At 44.5% G+C, this 19,524-nt stretch overlaps 1 protein-coding gene across 1 annotated transcript; it reads right to left on the bottom strand.

The window, feature by feature from the left end:
- Positions 1 to 510: 510 nt before the first annotated feature.
- On the bottom strand, positions 511 to 18,548 carry nt5c2l1 (5'-nucleotidase, cytosolic II, like 1). Its single transcript, XM_018754394.2, has 18 exons — positions 18,297 to 18,548; positions 13,880 to 13,953; positions 12,762 to 12,879; positions 12,501 to 12,596; positions 10,637 to 10,728; positions 10,228 to 10,285; positions 9,939 to 10,032; positions 8,568 to 8,621; positions 8,162 to 8,245; positions 7,292 to 7,333; positions 6,159 to 6,266; positions 5,495 to 5,561; positions 5,230 to 5,400; positions 4,451 to 4,502; positions 4,265 to 4,325; positions 3,445 to 3,621; positions 2,330 to 2,425; positions 511 to 2,109 (listed from the first exon to the last, which is right to left on the bottom strand). Exons 1-18 carry the CDS (start codon positions 18,416 to 18,418, stop codon positions 2,065 to 2,067), a joined length of 1,611 nt encoding a protein of 536 aa, XP_018609910.1. The 5' UTR covers positions 18,419 to 18,548; the 3' UTR covers positions 511 to 2,064.
- Between the last annotated feature and the right edge of the window lie 976 nt (positions 18,549 to 19,524).

The raw sequence follows: 19,524 nt of genomic DNA, 5'->3' as shown, positions 1-19,524 counted from the left end.
CGTGGGTGCTGCGCACGCGCCGCGCGGCACGTGAGCTGCCAACTGAGCGGCCAATGAGCGCCGCGTTCCCGAGTTTGGCGCGCCCCTGCACCTGGGGGCGGGAGAACCCGTGCTCGGTGAACGGCGGGTTTCGGGCATGCGCAGTTCTGCCGCCTGCCGGGTAGAGCGGCGGACAGTAGGAGGCAAATATTGCATATTTTCGGCGAAAACGTGCAGAGCAGGAATCACCACAACTCACTAGTTCTCCCCAGTTCTGCTCCGCTAGAAGATTCTTTGGCCACACGATTGTGTAACTTCGTCATTATTATGTAACAGCATACATGCATGATGATGATGCGGAAATAATTTGCCGTCATCGTGTGTGTGTAATAATTATACACTCACTGCATTTCAGCATCCTTACACAGTTATTATAATATCATTATAAGCAGTTTATTTACTCGATGCAATGTTCTGAAACATGCACTTAAATAAATTCACATTGAGAGGAGAGACCAACAACTTACACGGTTTTAAATGCATTTTTAACGTTTATTTTTAAACAGAGGAAGACCTACGTGTTACACGATCTGTATCCCTCCCATTCAAACTCGGACATTTCGACAGAGACGAATTATTACCCTTTTTTCTCCAAAATGGTCCATAACGGCCATATAGTTCTTAGTTCTACATTTATAAATGTAAATTACGAAATTCTATATGAAATGTTTAATTAATGGCCGCACAGTGCTTGTTTACACCAGGAATGCATCAGAGTCGGTGAATGGATGAAACATGGTAAAACACAGTGAAACATCATCCTCGCAGGTCTCTTGGGGGGAAAAGGCACTCGGAAGGTTCTCGTTAACAAGCTGCTTTCACTGAGCCCATGATGTAAACTAGTAGCTTTCCTTAACAAATAATTACAACAATAATAGGCTGTGGTTACAGAAGGTGTTAGATAAACGTTTCTTCGATGTCTGTCATCACACTTCTGTTTTTTTTGTAGGAATAAATAACAGTAAAACAAAAAAATTCCTGCTGCATTGCGGTTGAATACGGTCTGCATCCAATACAACTGCAGTTCTTGAGATTGTCCACAAGGGGGCAGCAGAGCGGCCAACAAATCGTACTGTCTTATTTCATGGGGTAAAAAACACTACAATAAGCAAAGATTAAAATGATGCCTGTCTTCTCAAACGAAACTTTTCAGCAGGGAAATGTAACATTACTTAACGCTGAGCCATGCTGAATCAATGTCAACTCACGGTTTACCCATCGGCTCAAGAGCAGGGAATTCTTACACTTAATATTAATTCTTACAAGGAACATGTTATAATTGAAGGGCTCTGGTGGGGATAGATGATCAAACCCTTGTCCGCTCACTTACCACTTATCAGCAGAGCAAACACTTGTTAATGAAAACATTAATTAGAATATACCCGAAATAAAACGTCTTAGTCGTTTAAAAACATTTCTAATTCCATGTTTATATATTTTAAGCTGACACCTATGCTTCATTGAAGTGGGTTAGTATCTAGTCAATTAGTCCTTCATAATAGTAATGTTAGTTATTATTACCCAATGTGCATTTACAGCTAGCAATAATAATAGTATAAACTTGTGAAATGTTTCCTGAAAACTTCATTTTAGATTGCCACTTTCCTCAGACTGCTCTAACTGTATTGTTAAGTGGAGGTTTGCAAAAATCTCAGAACTTCACTGGTAACCAGACAGTGGCCAACCAGGAATGATAAACTCTCATTTTACCATCATCGGTATTGTTATGGTTACTGTTGTCAGTGTCCTTTGCAGTCCTGTCTGTTTTGTGGTGCAGTGTCTCAGTGTACCGTGTTTACTCCACACCCGCCTCTGCTCTGTGTCACTGCACCCACACTGCAGTCCGCAGTGCTGGTGACACCACAGCCTCTGGGTAAGATACTCATGATGTGGAGAAGGAGGAGAACAATGACTGTGGAGCTGTAGAGTGGGAGACCATAAAGGAACGAGCCCTCTGCCAGACACACACACACACACACGTACACACACGCTGTCCGTCCCACATCCACCTGGGTAGCGGTTCCTTCAATCCTCGTCGTTGCTGTCTGTGTCTTGCTCCACGATTTTTCTCTGTACAGGAAGGAGGAGAACACATTATGCGATGTGTTCATAATCACCTGGTCATTTATATATTCAAAATCCGTGTTCTGTTACCGTGACAAATTCACCTTGTTTTAGCGGCACCTTTTTGTGACTGACAGCATGCAGAATGAGACTGAAAATGAGTACCACCACATGTTTGAAAGTCATGTGCTGAGTATTTGTCCCTGTTCCCCCGTGGGACACCGACCTTAGCGTCTGTGAGCCTCAGCACGTGATTGGCCACGGATTTTTCGGACACAGGGAAATCCAGGGGCAGCAGATCCATGGTGGACTCGTGGGGCATCTATCAAAGTACATCAGAGATGGCTGCAGTTAGACAGGCCTCTCAGTCACTCATCACTCATGCTGCCTGTAATCCCGGTGAGGACATAACCGCAGAGGACATTCCTGCCATGGAAAAGAAGAGTCTGAACATACTGTACCTGCAGTTAGAGACAGAGACAATGAGATATACGCCCACCCCTTGCTTAACGTGGTTCATTTATTCCGTAAATTTGCCCCATTAGGTGAATTCCCATTGGAGGTGGATCAGATCCATCACTAATTTTTTTCTTTTCAATTATGGGACAAAAAAAATTGGTTCCCAGGTGAAAAACGTCACCTAAAATGAATAATGAAATCAAAACAAACAATTTTATGCACGACAGTGATGAAAAGATTCATGTAACTGAGTTGTACTCCTGCTGTAGTACTTGGATCAAGGTACTTACACTGAATTGATCCAGTACAAATTACCCAGCTGTGTAAATGGGCAAATAATTGTAAATAGTTTAACACTCCAAGTCATTTTGGAGAAAACCACCTAGTGAATAATAATAATAATAATAATAATAATAATAATAGTAATAATAAGATGTTTAGTTACTATATAACACTGTTGTCCTAAGCTGTTGTGCAGAATCACCCATGTGGAGCTGAATGTCTGTGTGGTTATACTGTCGCGTCTGTCTTTGTCAGGATCACGCAAAGCTCATCTATGGAAATGGAATGATCACATAATGCGCAAAAATGCCGCTGAAGCGGAGGTCTTAATCACATCGTATGACAAAAGGGTATAAATTTCCACAATCCATTATAGCAATTTTCGTGAGAGGGATGAGTGTATTAGATTGTCTCATGGACAGAGAGAGCAGCAGGATAATTACTTTATTAATCCCTGCAGGGAAATTCATATCATTATCATTCTGATTGATCATTAGGCCTTTGAGTTGGCGTAACATGTACTGGGCAGGGAACAGGAGAAAGTAACAGATCGATGAGGTCGGGCCTTGTATTGTCTCATTGGAGGTTCCCAGAACTCACCAGGACAGGCGGTGCTCGGAACAGGTAGCTGAACGGGTAGTAGAGCAGATTGAGGCAGGAAGACGCGTACAAGTCGGCGTAGCGCATCAGCTGACTGGCGAAGAGCGTCTGGCGGGAGCCACAGCGCAGCAGGCTGCCCATCTTCCCGTAGCCCATGTCCATGCAGTGGGTCAGCTTCTGCTCTCGTGTGTCAGACGGCAAACGAGTCACACCCACGTTCACGAAAAAACACGCGCCATGCACACGGTCCCCAAGCTCCACACGCAAGCGATCACGGAAAAACACGAGTTCCGCCAACACAGGATGGAGATTTATTGGAGACAGCAGTCATAAGAGTGGTCAGTTTCACATTCTTTATAACAGCAGCTGGGCAGCACGGTGGCATGGCAAGTAGCGCTGCTGTCTCCTAATGCTTGGGTGGAGCGAGAGGATGTGGGTTTGAGCCCCCCCTTGGTCTGTGTGGAATTTGCATGTTCTCCCTGTGTCTGCATGGGTTTCCTCTGGGTGCTCTGGTTTCCTCCCACAGTCTAAAGACATCCTGTTCAGGTTCCCTGAGAGTGTGTGTGTTCCATTGATGTATGGATGAGTGACCCAGTGTAAGTAGTGTATCTAGCAGTGTAAGTCACCACAGTAAATAAGGTGTGTGGGCTGATAACATACATAGAGTTCTTTGGAAGTTGCTTTGGAGAAAAGCACCTGCTAAGTGGAAAAAAATGTAAATGCAGCAATTGATCTTACATTATATTGTTAAGCTGAGCAGGGTACAAAAAAAAATGGGGTGTTTATAAGCGTGTTTGTGGCGTGACGTTCATTCGCGCACCTTGATTCTATTCTGGATGGCGCTGATGTCCGGAAGCTCCGTGCTACCGCTGTCCAGGTCTCTGAGGGCAGAGAACATCACAGCTGAACCCCTGACCGACATCGCACAGCAGTCTAGTGATTGCACTCCGCGGTGAAGCACCTCGGGCACACAGATACAAAGGCAGACACAATGACGCTCGCTCACTTGTAGAGATCGGCTAGAAAGACGTCCAGAGTCTTCAGCTCCTCGAATAGATCTGGTGAAAACAGGAGAACGGCTCAGCACTGCTTCACAGCTTCACGAGCAACGATGTGACCAAGCAAGAAGAGAACAAAACTGGTCCAAATACGATGGCAACCGTCACTGATTTACAAAACAAACCACCAAACCCGGTTCGCAGATGGAAACGAATGAGTGTGTCGGTGAATATGAATGTTGGCACTCCGCTCCATTATATCGCTATAAAAGGAAGACATGCAGGGGTCCCAGTGGTCACTTTCTGTCCGTAATGTCATAACCGGAACGATGAAAAGTATGCAGTCATTCCAAATGGTGAACAGTGTTATTATTAGAAAGTTAATAATCTCTCCCTGCACCTCAAAATAGCATCATGTCCCTGCGCTGAGGAACTGGACGGCCAGTCGAAAGATGCACTTGTGCGCAATGGAAGCGGCACAGCGGCGCAGCGGTAGCGCCGGCGTCTCACAGCACCTGGGCTGCGCAGCTGGATGTGCGATCCTTCCCCATTCAGTCTGTGTGGAATGTGCATGCTCCCCCCACGCTTGCACAGGCTTCCCTGGGGTGCTCTGGTTTCCTCCCACGGTCCAAAGACATATGTTTCAGCTGAATTAGTGACTCTAAACAGTCCATAGTGTGTGTGTGTGTGTTAAAGTGCTCTGGTGTAAAGTGTCTGTGAAAGGAATGAATGTAAATCGACGTGCAGGCCCTCCCGGTTTGGTCACGTCGCGGCGAGCGGTACTCACAGTTCTTCTCCGACCACACCTGCAGCTCCTTGGCCAGCTCAGGCACAACCAGGTACGTCTTCCAGCCCTGCTTCTTCTTCGACTTCAGGATGTCCCCAAAGATGTGGTCACCCACGTACAGGATGTCCTTACCCTTTACCCCAAGCAGCTCACACACAATGTCAGAGGAGCCTGGACGGAAGGGCGGGGAAGCGACAGGAGTCAAGGACGCTGAGCTGAGCTCCACGGACAAACCCAGAGAAGCGGCCAGCGGTTGTTCTCCCACCTCCAGAGTAGATGGTTCCGTGCTGCAAGTCACCCGTGTACGTCCCAATGCGCAGCTTTCCCGTGGTCTGCAGCCAGGGAGAAGAACACTGCTCACGTGGAGCCTATGGGCTCGTGCTCATGCTCTTTACCGCGTTTACTGTACGCTTCCCTCAGGTGTTGCGGTGCCCAGCTGTTTACAGCTGTGTCCTTTGTAGCCCCACATGCATCCTGACCCCAAGCCTCTTTACTGAGCTTTAACTTTGCCTCTCATGTGTCATCATTTATACAGCTGGTGACAGTACAGTATCTTGTTCAAGAATACAAAACAAAACGTCAATTTCCCATCACAGCTCGTTTACTACCACACACTGGGTCACAGTGAACTCAATTAATAATCTATTTATTAATCTAATTCTATTAATAAATGTAATTAATTTTCATTATATTAATTATCTACTAATAATGTATACTGTTTTATATATTTCTTAATTAATTCATGATTTAATTAATTACTATATTATATCAATAAATATAATTGGATATTCATTATTGATAAATATAGAATTTTAATATCTATAAATAACAAATAATACATATCTAAATCTAATATTTAAATCTATATACAGTATATACAATATCTAATTAATAATCAATAATCTGTAATAGTAAAAAAATGGTCTCACCGTGTCCACCTGCCTCAAGACAGTCCCCTCTGCAAAGAAGAGCGGTTTCCTGGTATCCACAACAACCAGGTCGAAGAAGGAGCGCCAGGGGCGCTTTGGGGTTCCGGGCTGCAAGAGACAGAAGAGGAGAGGAGCGCAGGAGCAAGGGGTACGAGAAACAGGCCGAGATTGAGTGGCAAATGTTTTTAAGAGATGGAGAACAGGGTTAGATGTTTTTTTGATATTAATATCTATCTATCTATCTATCTATCTATCTATCTATCTATTTTTCTTTACAAAACATAAAAAAAATCCATCTACCAATCCTCTGACAACACAAAGGTCTACAATTTATACAGTAAAGCACACTGAAAGTGGAAGGAGTGGGAAACTGGTAGCCTAGTAGCTAGAGCTGCTGCCTTTGGGGCCAAAAATCACAGGTTTGAATCCCTTTGCCTCCTGTAGTGCTCTTACATTTCCATGTATTCATTTAGCAGACACTTTTCTCCAAAGCGACGTACATCTCATAGAAAATATAATGTGTTCATTACTTTAGATGCAGACGTGTGAATCTTAAGTGCAGTTAGTTTGTTTCGTTCCACCATATGAACCAGTTTTCATCACACAAGTAGCTGCATAAAACTTTATCTGAATATCATCGATTCCTGATCACCTTCCTAGTTTTTTTGTTTGTCTGTTTGAAATATAAACATTTACGTTACATTACAGGAGGAGCTGCGTAAAGATTTATCCAGGCATGATCTTAAAGTTTTGGTGCATGAGCATTTACACCTTACATGAACTTAAGAGATGACGGGCGAGGTGAGTTTTAAGACCCTTTTTTAAATGTGGACAGGGATTCAGCATTTCTGAGTGAGAGGGGGAGGTCGTTCCAGCACAACAGAGCCAGAACAGAGAACCTTGAGCGAGGTACTTACTCTATATTGCTCTGCTAACATTATCCAATTGTCAAAAGTCACTTTGGAGAAAAGTATCACCTAAATGAGTAAATGTCAAAGGGGTGTGGAGGTGTGACTGAAATAAAGAAAGTGTTATGGAGAAAAGATCAACTCAGAGGGTAGGGCTTTTGGGGCACAGAGAGCAAAGGACAACTAACTTCCAGACAGACAGCATAGAAAAGTGGTGCGTCTCACCTTGGGCCCATGGGGGAAATCGAATAAGTAGGTCATGATGGCCTGTGGAAAGCAGAAGAGGGAATTTGTGGATCTGAGCTCCCTTTTCACACAGTAAGAAAGACAGAGAGACAAAGACACCTGCGCACAGTACAATGGCCTCTGCTTTTTCTGCAGTGCACCAGAGCGCCACCAGAGGGCACTGCGTATGAGGGGCTGCGCACAACAGCGAACCAACTGCCAGTGTCAAAACTTAATCCCCCTCCCCTTCCCCAAAAAAACAAGCAACCTTTGTCATTTCCCTCTATTTTTGGTTCATCGCATGGCAATCATTCACAATCATGCACTCACATATACAGACACTACAGGCAATTCAGTCACCAATTCACCTGCGGCCGACATCTTTGGACTGTGGGAAGAAACCAGAGCACCCAGAAGAGGCCCACAAGAACACGAGGAAAACATGCAGACTTCACACAGACTGAGCCAGATTTAAAGCCGGATAATAACTCCAGTTCAGGAGGTGTGAGGCACCAGTGCTACCCGCTGCACCACCGTGCCTCCTTAGGTAAGAGACCCTCAGCTTCCAAATTCCCTTATCAGAAATGCTGTAGCTTCCATTTTTTTAGTTGTTTCTTCCTTGAATTAATACTGCAATGCTAGGATATATTTTTATGCTAAAAGCTAAAATTAACCATCTGTTATGCCAAGTTTTGGGGATATAACGTAAAATTGCTCTTTTGTCAATAGAACATATGTTGTTATGCTTAGAAGGAACCTGCATAATGGAATTTTGATATACTGGGGTCCCACGGTTCAAGGGTGTGTGTTCTCCACTTAAAGTGAAGATACTGTGAAGAAAGGACATGGAGTATTTCTACAGCAGCTCACCTCTGTGTAGCTGTAGTCACTGTTAGTGGCCAGGAACACTTTAGCCACCTCCTTCATTCGGCTCAGCAGCAGCGGGAGGCGTGGCTAAAAGAGATGAAGGCACACGGGTCAGTGGGGGTGCCTATATAAATGTCCGTGCAATTTGGCTCTGCTCTACGTACTACAATTTTGCTCATCGCAGAAAAGCCATTTCTACAGCCAAACACACTCTCCACTAGGGAGTGTGTGTGGACACACATAAGAGTGTGTCTGTGGGATCAGTACAGCTTTTACAGCAGCTCTTTAATTCTCCAGATCCAACCAGGCTCTGCTGCAGGACATCTGGATCACCCTCTTCGCTTTACATTTTCTTTGATCTCGAACCCATTTCATCATGGAACACGGCTTGCCGTGCCCCATCACTTACATCTTTGATGACATACTTCTCCAGGTTCTTCAAGGTCTTCTCCTTGAGACTGCCCTGCAAAGAGACCGAAAAACAACCTCTAAATTCCCGTTCAGTTAGCATAGGCTAATAACTGAACTGGTGACAGTGAATTTTAAGGTATACAGGTATCCCTTGATTTACAAACTCCTTTCATCCAAAATTTAGATATAATGGCTCTTGACTTTTGATACTCAGTTTTTGATTTATGGAACAAAAAATCCAAATACCCAAATTTATTCAGGTGTGTCCAAAAAAATTAAGAGAAAGTGAAGTAATCTACTGTAGTCGGAGCATCTGCATCCAGATCTCTCCATCTGTTGGTGTGTTAGGAATGTGAGAGTGTTGAGTGGGGCATTATGAGAAGTGTATGAAATTCCACATCAGTGTCCGTTGGCAACAGGGTGTGTTATATAGCTGAATAATTGTGGAGACAGCACAGCAGTTAGCAGGAAAAGTTTAGCTGATGGTTTTCAGGTGTGGATACAGGTGGTCCTTGATTTACGATGGGGTTACGTTCCGCGAAACCCATCGGAAGTCGAAAATATCGTAAGTCGAAAATGCATTTAATACACCTAATACACACCTCTACGTGACAGACTGGGAGATGCGGATCGCTGCCGCTGCCCAGCATTGCGAGAGAGTATCGCACCGCATATCACATCACTTGCCCGGAAAAAAATCAAAATTCAAAATTCAAAGTACGGTTTCTACTGAATGTCCATCGCCAGCTCACCATCGTAAAGTTGAAAAAAATGTAAGTCGAACCATGGGAAATTGGGGACCACCTGTACGCATTTTAGCAGCAGTGTACAGTTTTAGAAAGTTGTTCACAATGAATGCGACATGCTTAGTGGAATCATGCTGGGTTTATTGCTCCTCCTGCAGAGAACTAATCAAGTTCATGGAAAAATGGGAAATACCCCAGAGCAGTTAGTGTGTAAATGTATTTAATATTGTACTGAAATCATGGGTTGATAGCTATACAGGTTATATACGTGTTTTACAGTGTTTTAGTAATATTTGGGAAAAAATGTTTTGGAGTTTACGAATGGGCTGGAAACACATAATTATTTTTTCCCATTTAAAATAATGAGAAATAGGCTTTCAGTATCTGAAATTTTGACATGTGCACTGTTTAAAGGAGCAGATTCCCTAAATCAAGGAATGTCTGTATCTTGTTATCCCAAAGCAAAGGTTACAAGAACACAAAAACATTTAACTCAGCCTTTTGCCTCTATTTTTAAGAAGCAGGCTATCTTTTGGGTTCCTTGCCATCGTAAAGGCTGTGAGTCTCCACATCACATTCGAATCCAGAGATGGGAAGACTTGCCATCGTGGACAACCACTCACCGTGTCGTGCACATAGTCCATGGCATCTCGCACATCTTGGAACATGCTTCGAAATGACATGAACAGGTCTCCGTGCCTGTAGCCCTTCAATTTGCTAGAGAGACATAGAGACATTACCGTCATTCAACCTCCACGAAGGCTTGTCTTTTAACAGGAATAGACTGTAGAAAGCGCAGCACAGTGAAGGACAAAGAATGGACACATGAGGACTGGAGAACTGATACACAAGCAAAGCGGAGATCCTCAACAGCAGAAAATAGATGGACGGCAACTGGAGGAACAAACTTACTTTATATATCTGGTGCAACTGCTGAAGAAGTCCACAAGGCAGGCGTAGAGGTATGTTTCTGGAACAGCGCACACAAGCATCAGTGCATTGTTGAAAGAAATAAAAAGGTGATAATAAAAAGGTGACCTGTGTTTTTATTTTTCAATCCAATTTCCAATCGAATATATTAATTAGTGGAGACCTGATTAAGGTGCTGGGGATGCTGAGGGATAGTAAAATGTATTCTATTATGTCAAAAAGGAACCTAACCTGAACAAATAGAGGGCATTTAAGAAAAAGGACAGTATAGGTTATACACCCCACTTAACACTGAATACATGGCACTCAACTTTTTCTCAGCGACAGCTGCTCTGTGTGTAACATCTGCACCGGATGTGCAACGGTGCTGAGAAAAGGGAAGGCCACTTACCTGCGAGGTTGAAGAGGGTGTTGAGGATGTAGAAACGGTCAGTGTTGTCTCTTTGTATGAACCTGTTTGGGTAATATGTCTGGATCTCTGAGCTGCGGAGGCACAAGCAGAAGACAAAACACACACAAAGTGAGACATGCACGTGCACTCCGACCAGCCTTAAATGCTTATTATTTTTTTTATACTTGTACCTTGTTTTATGAACATCTGAGTTACAAATTTGTGACGATATGAACATTTGCCAGTTTTTCACTGCGTTTCATAAAATTTCTCTGGGGCGGGTATGTAGCTACATCCAAGACTTTTACAGAAAATACCCAGCCAGGAAATAGAGGCCTATTGTTATACTTTTTGACGGATAGGGTTAGGTGACCACATGTTGGCAAACACGTGTTTATGACGAATTGACCTCATCCTCGCGACCAGTAAAATACAGTTGGGAATTTATAGGGAAACACTTTATTATAGTTTTTTTTTTTCCAGCTCAATAGTGTTTCTTTCTCCCGTGGTGCCTAAAAGAGAAACAGGGCACTGCCTTGTGTGTGTAAAGCGTAACACGTCGAGCAGGAGAACACGAACATTACTTTTTTATTTTCAGTCACTTAAAAGTAGAATTATCTTTAATGTTGCTTCATGTTAATAAAGTATAATAAACAGGCATCCAATTTGTACTGTATGTTGTCTCACACCTTGTGCTTCCAGGAAAGACAGACACTGAGATCCTCAATTGCATGAGTTGTTAATGAAAAGAGAATAACAAAACAGCATGTTTTTTTATTTGTTATAGCTTTATCTGAGTTTTTTTTAACAGAACTTAACCTGTGAATGAATCGAGGGATTAAGATGTATTATTATACATTTATAGACTGTAAAGTAGTGGGCGGACTTAGGAACATTTCTGAGTTAAGAACAGACTTGTGGTCCCAGTTGTGCCCAGAAGTTGGGTTGTATTTAGTGTAATTTACTAATACACTAATATTGCTGGGAGTTCACACTGACCTGCACTCAAGTGAAATTTGTCATTTCTATGCGTATCTCTACAAAACAAACATACATGTTATTTGACGATAAATCTTTTGGAATTTTCCCTTGAACATTTTACACGAGTTTTTCTCGTTGTTTAGGCACAGATTTGATACTGTCACTGTTGGCTGCAGGGGGGCAGGTTGAGAGACAGTGGGCCAGAACCTTAGTCCCAACGTGAGAGAAGAGATAGTGACTCCGGGGACTGTGTGTGAAGGCTCTATTTATCCTGGCTGTACAGCGGGATCTAAACATTAACCATGAACTGGACTTCAGGGATACAAAGAGGCCAAATGATGTGCTCATTCCGCTGGCGGGGGAGCTGACCCAAACTCAAGCTGTGCAGAAATCCAGTTCCTTGCATGATGTCCATTGCACACACCCTCACGCATGCTGGACCATACACTGCGGTCCAAATCCCCTTTGCCAGGTGCTGGATAAAAATACACTTTAATACTCACAAGCTGGTCACTTCATCCATTCTAGTTCAAGGGAGTACTTTGCAGCATTAAAATAGACTTGCTATTTCAGTTTCTTATGTATTTTAAAAAGGCTGGACATCCACAAGTATTTCAGAAGCTTCGAAATATGTCACTTTCTCCAGAGTCCCTTGAACCTACGCCCACACATTCGCACTATGCTGTGGATACTTTGTCTCCTCATTGAGTATTTTACTTCTCCTGCTCGTTGCTGGTGACAACTTTTCATTGGCGTACGCACAACGTGCGTTACACACAGCTAAATTTCACAGACTAAAAGCAATTTCAATCTCGTCTTTCCCAGCAGAACAACACACCGCCACTGGTTGCTCATATGTCCCTGGCAGAATAGCCTCGCTCACCCTTTGAGGAAAGTAAATCCGTGCGCGCACAGCAGGATGTTACCGTGGGAATCCACCTTCAGGAGGTTGCCGTACATGGTGTCAAACACCAGGCCTCTGAGGAGGAAGAGGCAGAGCAGAGGAAACACCTCTTGAGCCAGACACTCAAGTGCTGACGCTTCAAGAACAACGCAACAGGACAAGTATGAATGGATCATGATAAAATGTCTTAAATGAAGTGTAGGAAGGCGGAAGGTGAAACGGGGTCATGGGGTCACCTACCGTGTAGGGAAGGTGGGGTCGTACTTGTACTGCAGTAGTTCGTGTGGGTAACCGATGGACACCAGCCTGTCCCTCAGAAGCTCAAAGCCCACTTCCTCATAGTCTGGGGATTTGTACACTGTGGGGGAGACAGGACATTTTACCAGCAGAGTCAGACCAAGATGGTAGGTGTTAAGTCAGTGAATCATTCATAAAATTAGCCATATGAATTATACATTTTTCTCAGTCTTTCTGAAAACTATGGTAACTAATAAACCACAAGAACTGATGACTATGACCGCACTGTGCAGGTGGCGCAGCAAGTAGGCGCAAGAGAACGTGGGTTCGATCCCCACTCAGTGTGCGTGGAGTTGCATGTTCTCCCCGTGTTTGCGTAGTGTTCCTCTGGGTGCTCTGGTTTCCTCCCACACTCCAAAGACATGCTGTTGAGGTTCACCCATAGTGTGTGAGTGACAGAGAGAGCGTGTTCCATTGATGTATGGATGAGTGACCCAGTGTAAGTAGTGTATCTAGCAGTGTAAGTCACTACGGTGAATAAGGTGTGTGGGATGATAACACTACATAGAGTCCACTGGAAGTCACTTTGGAGAAAAGTGTCTGATAAATGTAAAATGACCTTACAGCCCTTAGATACAATAAAAAAATTCTTTAGAAAGCGATTTCACTGTACAGTACTAGTAAGTTACTGTGAGTGAGAGGTGGGAGTGGTGGGACAGACAGTGGTCAAGGATCCGTCCTAATAGAATAATGACGGCCAGCTGCACCCGCTTGAGGAAAATTTTGAAGGACTTAAAAGCAGCTGGTCTGAGGACTGAAGGGGTCTGCTTGGGGTGTGTGGTGCGTTTTATATTGTTATTGCTGAGTTTTTTTTTTTCCGGACAGTGCGTGTGGTTTCGCCTGAGAGGGCAGCCACCCCCCCTCCCAAAAAATCACGATCAAAACCTGTTTTAGTGAAAATCCTGTTGCCCTGGGCCTAGATTATATCCCTATGGTCACCTCCACCCCACAACCAGCCACAAAAATGCCTGAAGGTGACACTGATTCAGAATAAAATTACAAGATCGGTCTGTGCTGAGCAGTTCAAAACCAAAGAGCACGTCTCGTTCACACACGCTTACTAGCCAGGGTGTAGTCCATGTCAAAGCCATAGCATCTGATGTTCTCCAGGGTCAGACTCCTGTTGACAAACACCCTGAAACAGAGAGAGTGACAATGGTTGGAAAGGTCACAGAAGAATCTTCTGGAACAAGTCATGTAACTCAGCCCATAGTGACTACATCACTTACGTAGATTTTTCTGGATTTTGTAGTTTATTCCCATAGATTTTTTTCAATGGATACATTTCAACAAAACGAAAAAACAAAATTAGATTTTCAACTGAACATGTGTGTTACAGTCCTTATGTTGGCGAGTGGTACTCCGTTGAATCTTCCAGCATCTCCGTCCCCATGTGTCAGCAACTTTTGGGCTCCATGTCTTTGGTCCTGGCCCAAGATTCATTAGTGAAACGTGGCCTTTGCCACACTCTGGGCCGGTGACTTCCTATCATGTCTTTACACCACAGAATCTCCTTATCTCACCCTTACCATCTGCCGCAGTGGCCTTTGGGTGGTCACGTTAACACTAGCGGTGACGTATTTTGGGAGATTTTCAGTTTAGGGGTAGTCAGTCTGGAGATTTGGTACGGTTTCCTTCACAAAGACTACAGCTCCCCTTTACGCTAATTACATTTACATTTATTTATTTAGCAGACACTTCTCACCAAAGCAGCTTCCAATAAACTCTATGTAGTGTTACCAGCCCACACCCTTTATTCACCGCAGTGACTTACACTGCTAGATACACTACTTACACTGGGTTACTCACCTATACATCAGTGGAACACACGCTCTCTGTCACTCACACACTATGGGGGAACCTGAACAGCATGTCTTTGGACTGTGTGAGGAAACCAGAGCACCCAGAGAAAACCCACACAGACACTGGGAGAACATGCAAACTCCACACAGACTGAGCGGGGATCGAACCCATCTCCTCTCACACGACCCAGACGCTGTGAGACAGCAGCGCTACTCGCTGCGTCACCTTTATATAAACGTACAGTGCTCTGAAAACAACTTCCATTACAATTATTGTGACCTAAACCCTTGACATCTCCCCATCCCTTGGGGAGAAAAGGGGATGTTCTAAGAGCTGATCAGAAGGCCTCCACTTTTATTTCACTTTAACTGATAGTCACAGCCCAGGCGATAGTGAACAAATTTGTCTGGACCTGCAAAACGAAATGAGCCACAAAGAGTCACCTTAACCGCTGCCACTCTTTGTTCAGGGAGAAATAAATGAAAGAATTCACTGGACGAAATATAGTTCCTCATTTCTGGTGATTGTAATGAATTTTTTTCACCACCTCAGAGTTAGTGCTCAGGAACAAATCTGTGTTATTTTGCAAACTGGACTGTCTGTTTTTTTGATTTCATGATTTATAATGTTTTGTTTTAGATGACCATAGCACAATACTTAATTATTTTGTCTTTTTTGAGGGGCTGATTTTTCAACAACATGAGCAAGCATCTTCTATCACACAGTGATCCTGGATCATCATTTCTCTGCACCGATTTTCTGTAGCTGCCCGGATCAAATTTAAGACCCTGGTTATTGCCTACAAGTGCATCAGTAGAACTGCTCCCAGATATCTACAAGACTTGATCATCCACTACACCCCAACCCGACCGCTTCGCTCTTTTACATTTGCCTGATTGGTGGTCCCACGCACAAAACGTAAAGCACGGAGGTTCTCGGTTCTGGCTCCATTGTGGTGGAATGACCTCCTCCTCTCACTCAGAACTGCTGAATCCCTGTCCACATTTAAAAGGGTCTTAAAACTCACCTCTTCCAGACTCACCTCACCCATCATCTCTTAAGTTCATGTAAGGTGTACATTTTCATGCACTATGAGATCATAAGTGTTAAACAACGGATGACCCTTCACACAGCTACTCCTGTAATGTAATGTAAATGTTTATATTATATTTATCAAAAAAAAAAAAGGAAGGTGATCAGAATTGTGGATATTCTGATAAAGTTTTATGCATCTACTCATGTAACGAACATTGGTTCATATGTTGAAAAGAAACAAACTAGCTGCACTTGAGAATCACACGTCTGCAAATATGTCTCTTCCTCCTAATGTAATGAACACATTGTATTTTCTATGAGATGTGCGTTGCTTTGGAAAAAAAGCATCTGCTAAATCAATAAATGCATGAAAATGTAAGATGTTTAAAAAACCTCTCTTTTTTGCCTGTCCAAAACACTTTTGCTTGTGCTACAGCTCTCAGTAACAAAAACATGTTTATGTTAATAAGCCAGTTACTGCTGACATTGGGGCCACTGCAGTGGAAAATTAAATCCTGCAGTTTTGTTTTCCAATATTTTTCGCTTTTCTGCTGTGGCCTTCAATGTGACCCCATAGGTAGAGGGAGGTAGAGCGTAAATATGAATACAAATCCGTGTGTTCTTTGCTTTATATACTTTACCTGCGGAAATGGTAAAATATCATCCATCCGCATGGTCGTCAACAGAGACACAATATAGAGGATTTTTTAAAATGACACTTCCCTATATGTCAATATAGAGAATTTTTTCAATGACACTGAAACTGCTTTTGACCTCATTTCAACTCCAACTGACTGTGTTTGTTTCCAGAGAAATGTAGCTCTGACCTCTCCTAACTCCATACATGTGCATCACTGTCAATACCTGGAAGCTAAAGTCTAAACCAGTGTGGCCCCCATCGCTATACCCCACTGTTCTTGTCAATACTTTTTAGTTGTTACAATCTGTTAATGATTCTCACGATGGCAGCTCTCTCATCCAGCACGTGCCCAGGCATGAGACCCGACACGAGAGTGGGTCTGCGACAGTCTAGCAAAGACACTGTAAAGTCCACAGCAGCTAATATATATTTGAAAAATACGCCAGGGTACTTAATGACAACCAGACTGCTGGGGAAAGCCGTGAATGCCGAAACGGTACGGGTGCCGTGCAGGTTAAAAACAGCAAAAACAGCACTCGGCATCGAAACGCCAATTTTGACTGCGGAAGCCGGACTTGTAAATACAGGGGAAACTATGTCAAATCGAAAGGTTTCGACTGATAATGAATCCTAATTATATAATACCAATGTAAATGTGAAAATAATGAGAATACCAACACTGACAGCATGTATTTATCGATTAGACACCACTCCTTACACTTAAAATATATGATGCAATGTAGGTCATAGAAATTTGATAAAACCTGCTGAATCTCAAAAATGAATGGACTTTACTATGTCCACCATATTTTTGCTATGTAAATTATTACATAACCAGGGCTCATTCTTAGTAAACCAGGGTAAGGGTGCCAGGAGGGTGAACGGTTACTGTGAGTTCAAAGAGTTGAATGCGTTATCAGTCTGACCCATGTTCCCCATAAATTAAATGCACCATTTAGACAATATTCATTGATCTTTTAGTATTGGTGCCGTAATTTGGTTTTACGTGAAATCCTTGAGCTATGACTGTCACTTGTGAGAATTTGAGAAGAGTTCAACATAAATTCATTATTCCCAAAATGCTGTTAGCTTGATGAAACGCTCAAGGAATCGTATGCGGAAGGAAAGCTGAACTCTGACCTCAAGATGTGGCTACGCCGCGCAGAAGTTATAACAGAGATCGTGTGAAGCAGTAGTGCCTGATGCGAATAAAATGAAGCAATCCTCCCTCAGCCTTGGCTCATATTCGGGAAACAGAGGTCAGGAGTGTGCTGCTGTTTCATATGGTTCTCAGGTACCTTCATAAAATATGCATATGATACTGTAGCACATTGTCCAGGTGCTGCGGTGTGGTCAAGTTGAGGCCAAACAGCTTGTCTGGTACTGCAGGGACCAAAAAATGAAAATCCTACCAATAGTAAGTACTCAAGGCAGCTTTGCACATATATCATGGGGGGGGACAAGATTGCTTGAATCACCAGGGCACGTGCCCCCCTTTTTAGGCCATTATAACCAGTCTGTTCTCCTGAGTGAATTCCCCCGGGCCACGTGGGCTCAAAAGGGACGATTATTTATTTATTATTTATGTCTTTCTCAAAAGGGAATTTGCTGTAGAGTCCTAGAATGGATTCCCAGAAGGCAAATCCCTCGATGACAGTTCGGCTAATAAAAGATGACATGTCATGTAATGAATGAGTGATCTTTAACTTTGGACGAGACCCTGGCCGGAGCTCGCGCCTCCAGCAGCGCATATCGCACGTGAAACACTCTGCGATCCGTGTCACTTATGGGCCACACACACACACACACACTGTCCCGGCGGCGAGTGTCACCCGGTTCGCGCGTGCCAGCCAGGCTGTGCGGGTGCCGCGACGCGAGCGAAAGACCGGCGGGGAGCGCGGCGAGCGCAGCGAGCGAGCGGAGCGGCCGTCCGCCCCTCCTTCCACTCGAAGAGCGTGACGGCGCGCGACGGAGCCTCCTGGCGGCGCGCGCTTCCTCACCTGTGCAGGCTGTCCCGTTTCGCCGGGCGCTCCGCCTGCAACTTTCTGCTCTGGAGAGTCTCCTGCGCGATCCGGACGGGCTCGTCCGCAGTCACGGCGCTTTCCGTGGAAATGCTGCCCATGCTGGAGTTCCGGGGCACTTGTCTTCTCCACACCTTCTTTGGGCTCTTCTCCAGTCCTTGTCGATTCGGTGCGAACTCAGCGGTACGGATGGGGGCTCTCCGAGATAACGAGGTGTGCTTCAGGAGTGTATTAGAGCCCCCCCCCCGACACGCCCCCCTCGCCCGACGCTCCCGGCTTTGCTTTCGTCAGTAAGCAACCCCTCCCAGGCAGGCACGGAGCGCTCCGATCGCGTGGTGACGGCTGCGGGGTGCGCGCTTTCGTGCGTCCTGTCCTGCTTCGTTGCACCGAGCGGCTGCGGCGGCTCCGCGACCCGCTTTGCCACGCGGAGATTACGTTATCGCAGATGGGCACGCGCCGACAGCTGGCGCGCACGCACGCGATCGCTCACACGGGCGCTGCGGCTCACGCTTATCGAGCTCCAGGCAAAAGGTTTCGACGCCCAGAACAGGAAGTCCGAGCGCACGTCTCTTTCTTTTGTACATACGAGGTGTCCAAGTGATCGACTCTTACGTCACACTGGGTGTCAGATTCAGAACGTCACGGAAGGTGATCGATTTTGAAAGTGAGAAAAGTAGCAATGACGGAGTGGGTGGTGGTGACGCGGGAGGGGGGGCTTCTTCCACGATAAAGGACAACAAGCTATACAACCTGTAACAAGTGATAGACCTTCTCGTTTTTCAAGAACTTGTGGCCACGTGCCCAGACCTTTAAAGTTTAAATGAAGAGAGCACCCCTCGCTCTTCATGTCACCTAGATGAAATGCTTTAAATAAAGTTACAAACTGGGCTCTTCGATGTCGAATGTGCAACTCCCCCCCGCCCCCAGCAGTCCACGCCAGTGCACGAGACCCACGTGGAGAGCCGCTGTCACTGTGCCGGTGAGACCCTGGCTAATGCTGCTCGGTTTCAAAGCCCTTGAATTACTGGCACCGCCATCGAAGGAAAAAAAGTGGGAAACAATTTATTGTAAATAGATTTGGGTCTGATTGGGCAGAACAGTAAATGATCTTTAGATCAGAAATGGTACGTTTCTCTTTTCCTCCTAAGAGGACTTATACTCGAAATAAACGTACATCTGTAGCAAAGCTGGGCAAAATAACTTAAAA

Source organism: Scleropages formosus, chromosome 6 (assembly GCF_900964775.1).
Source record: "Scleropages formosus chromosome 6, fSclFor1.1, whole genome shotgun sequence".
Lineage (NCBI taxonomy): Eukaryota > Metazoa > Chordata > Actinopteri > Osteoglossiformes > Osteoglossidae > Scleropages > Scleropages formosus.
Note: the sequence above shows the minus strand (reverse complement) of the source record. Positions and strands in the feature narration are given on the sequence as shown.

Excerpts from the sequence above, each read along its gene's own strand:
- nt5c2l1 (XM_018754394.2), bottom strand. The coding sequence starts at position 18,418 with ATGGGCAGCATTTCCACGGAAAGCGCCGTGACTGCGGACGAGCCCGTC. Across the intron at positions 8,246-8,567 it reads AGAAGTATGTCATCAAAGAT|CCACGCCTCCCGCTGCTGCT; the intron begins GTAAGTGATGGG and ends CATCTCTTTTAG. Across the intron at positions 4,326-4,450 it reads TTTCTAGCCGATCTCTACAA|AGACCTGGACAGCGGTAGCA; the intron begins GTGAGCGAGCGT and ends CTCTGCCCTCAG.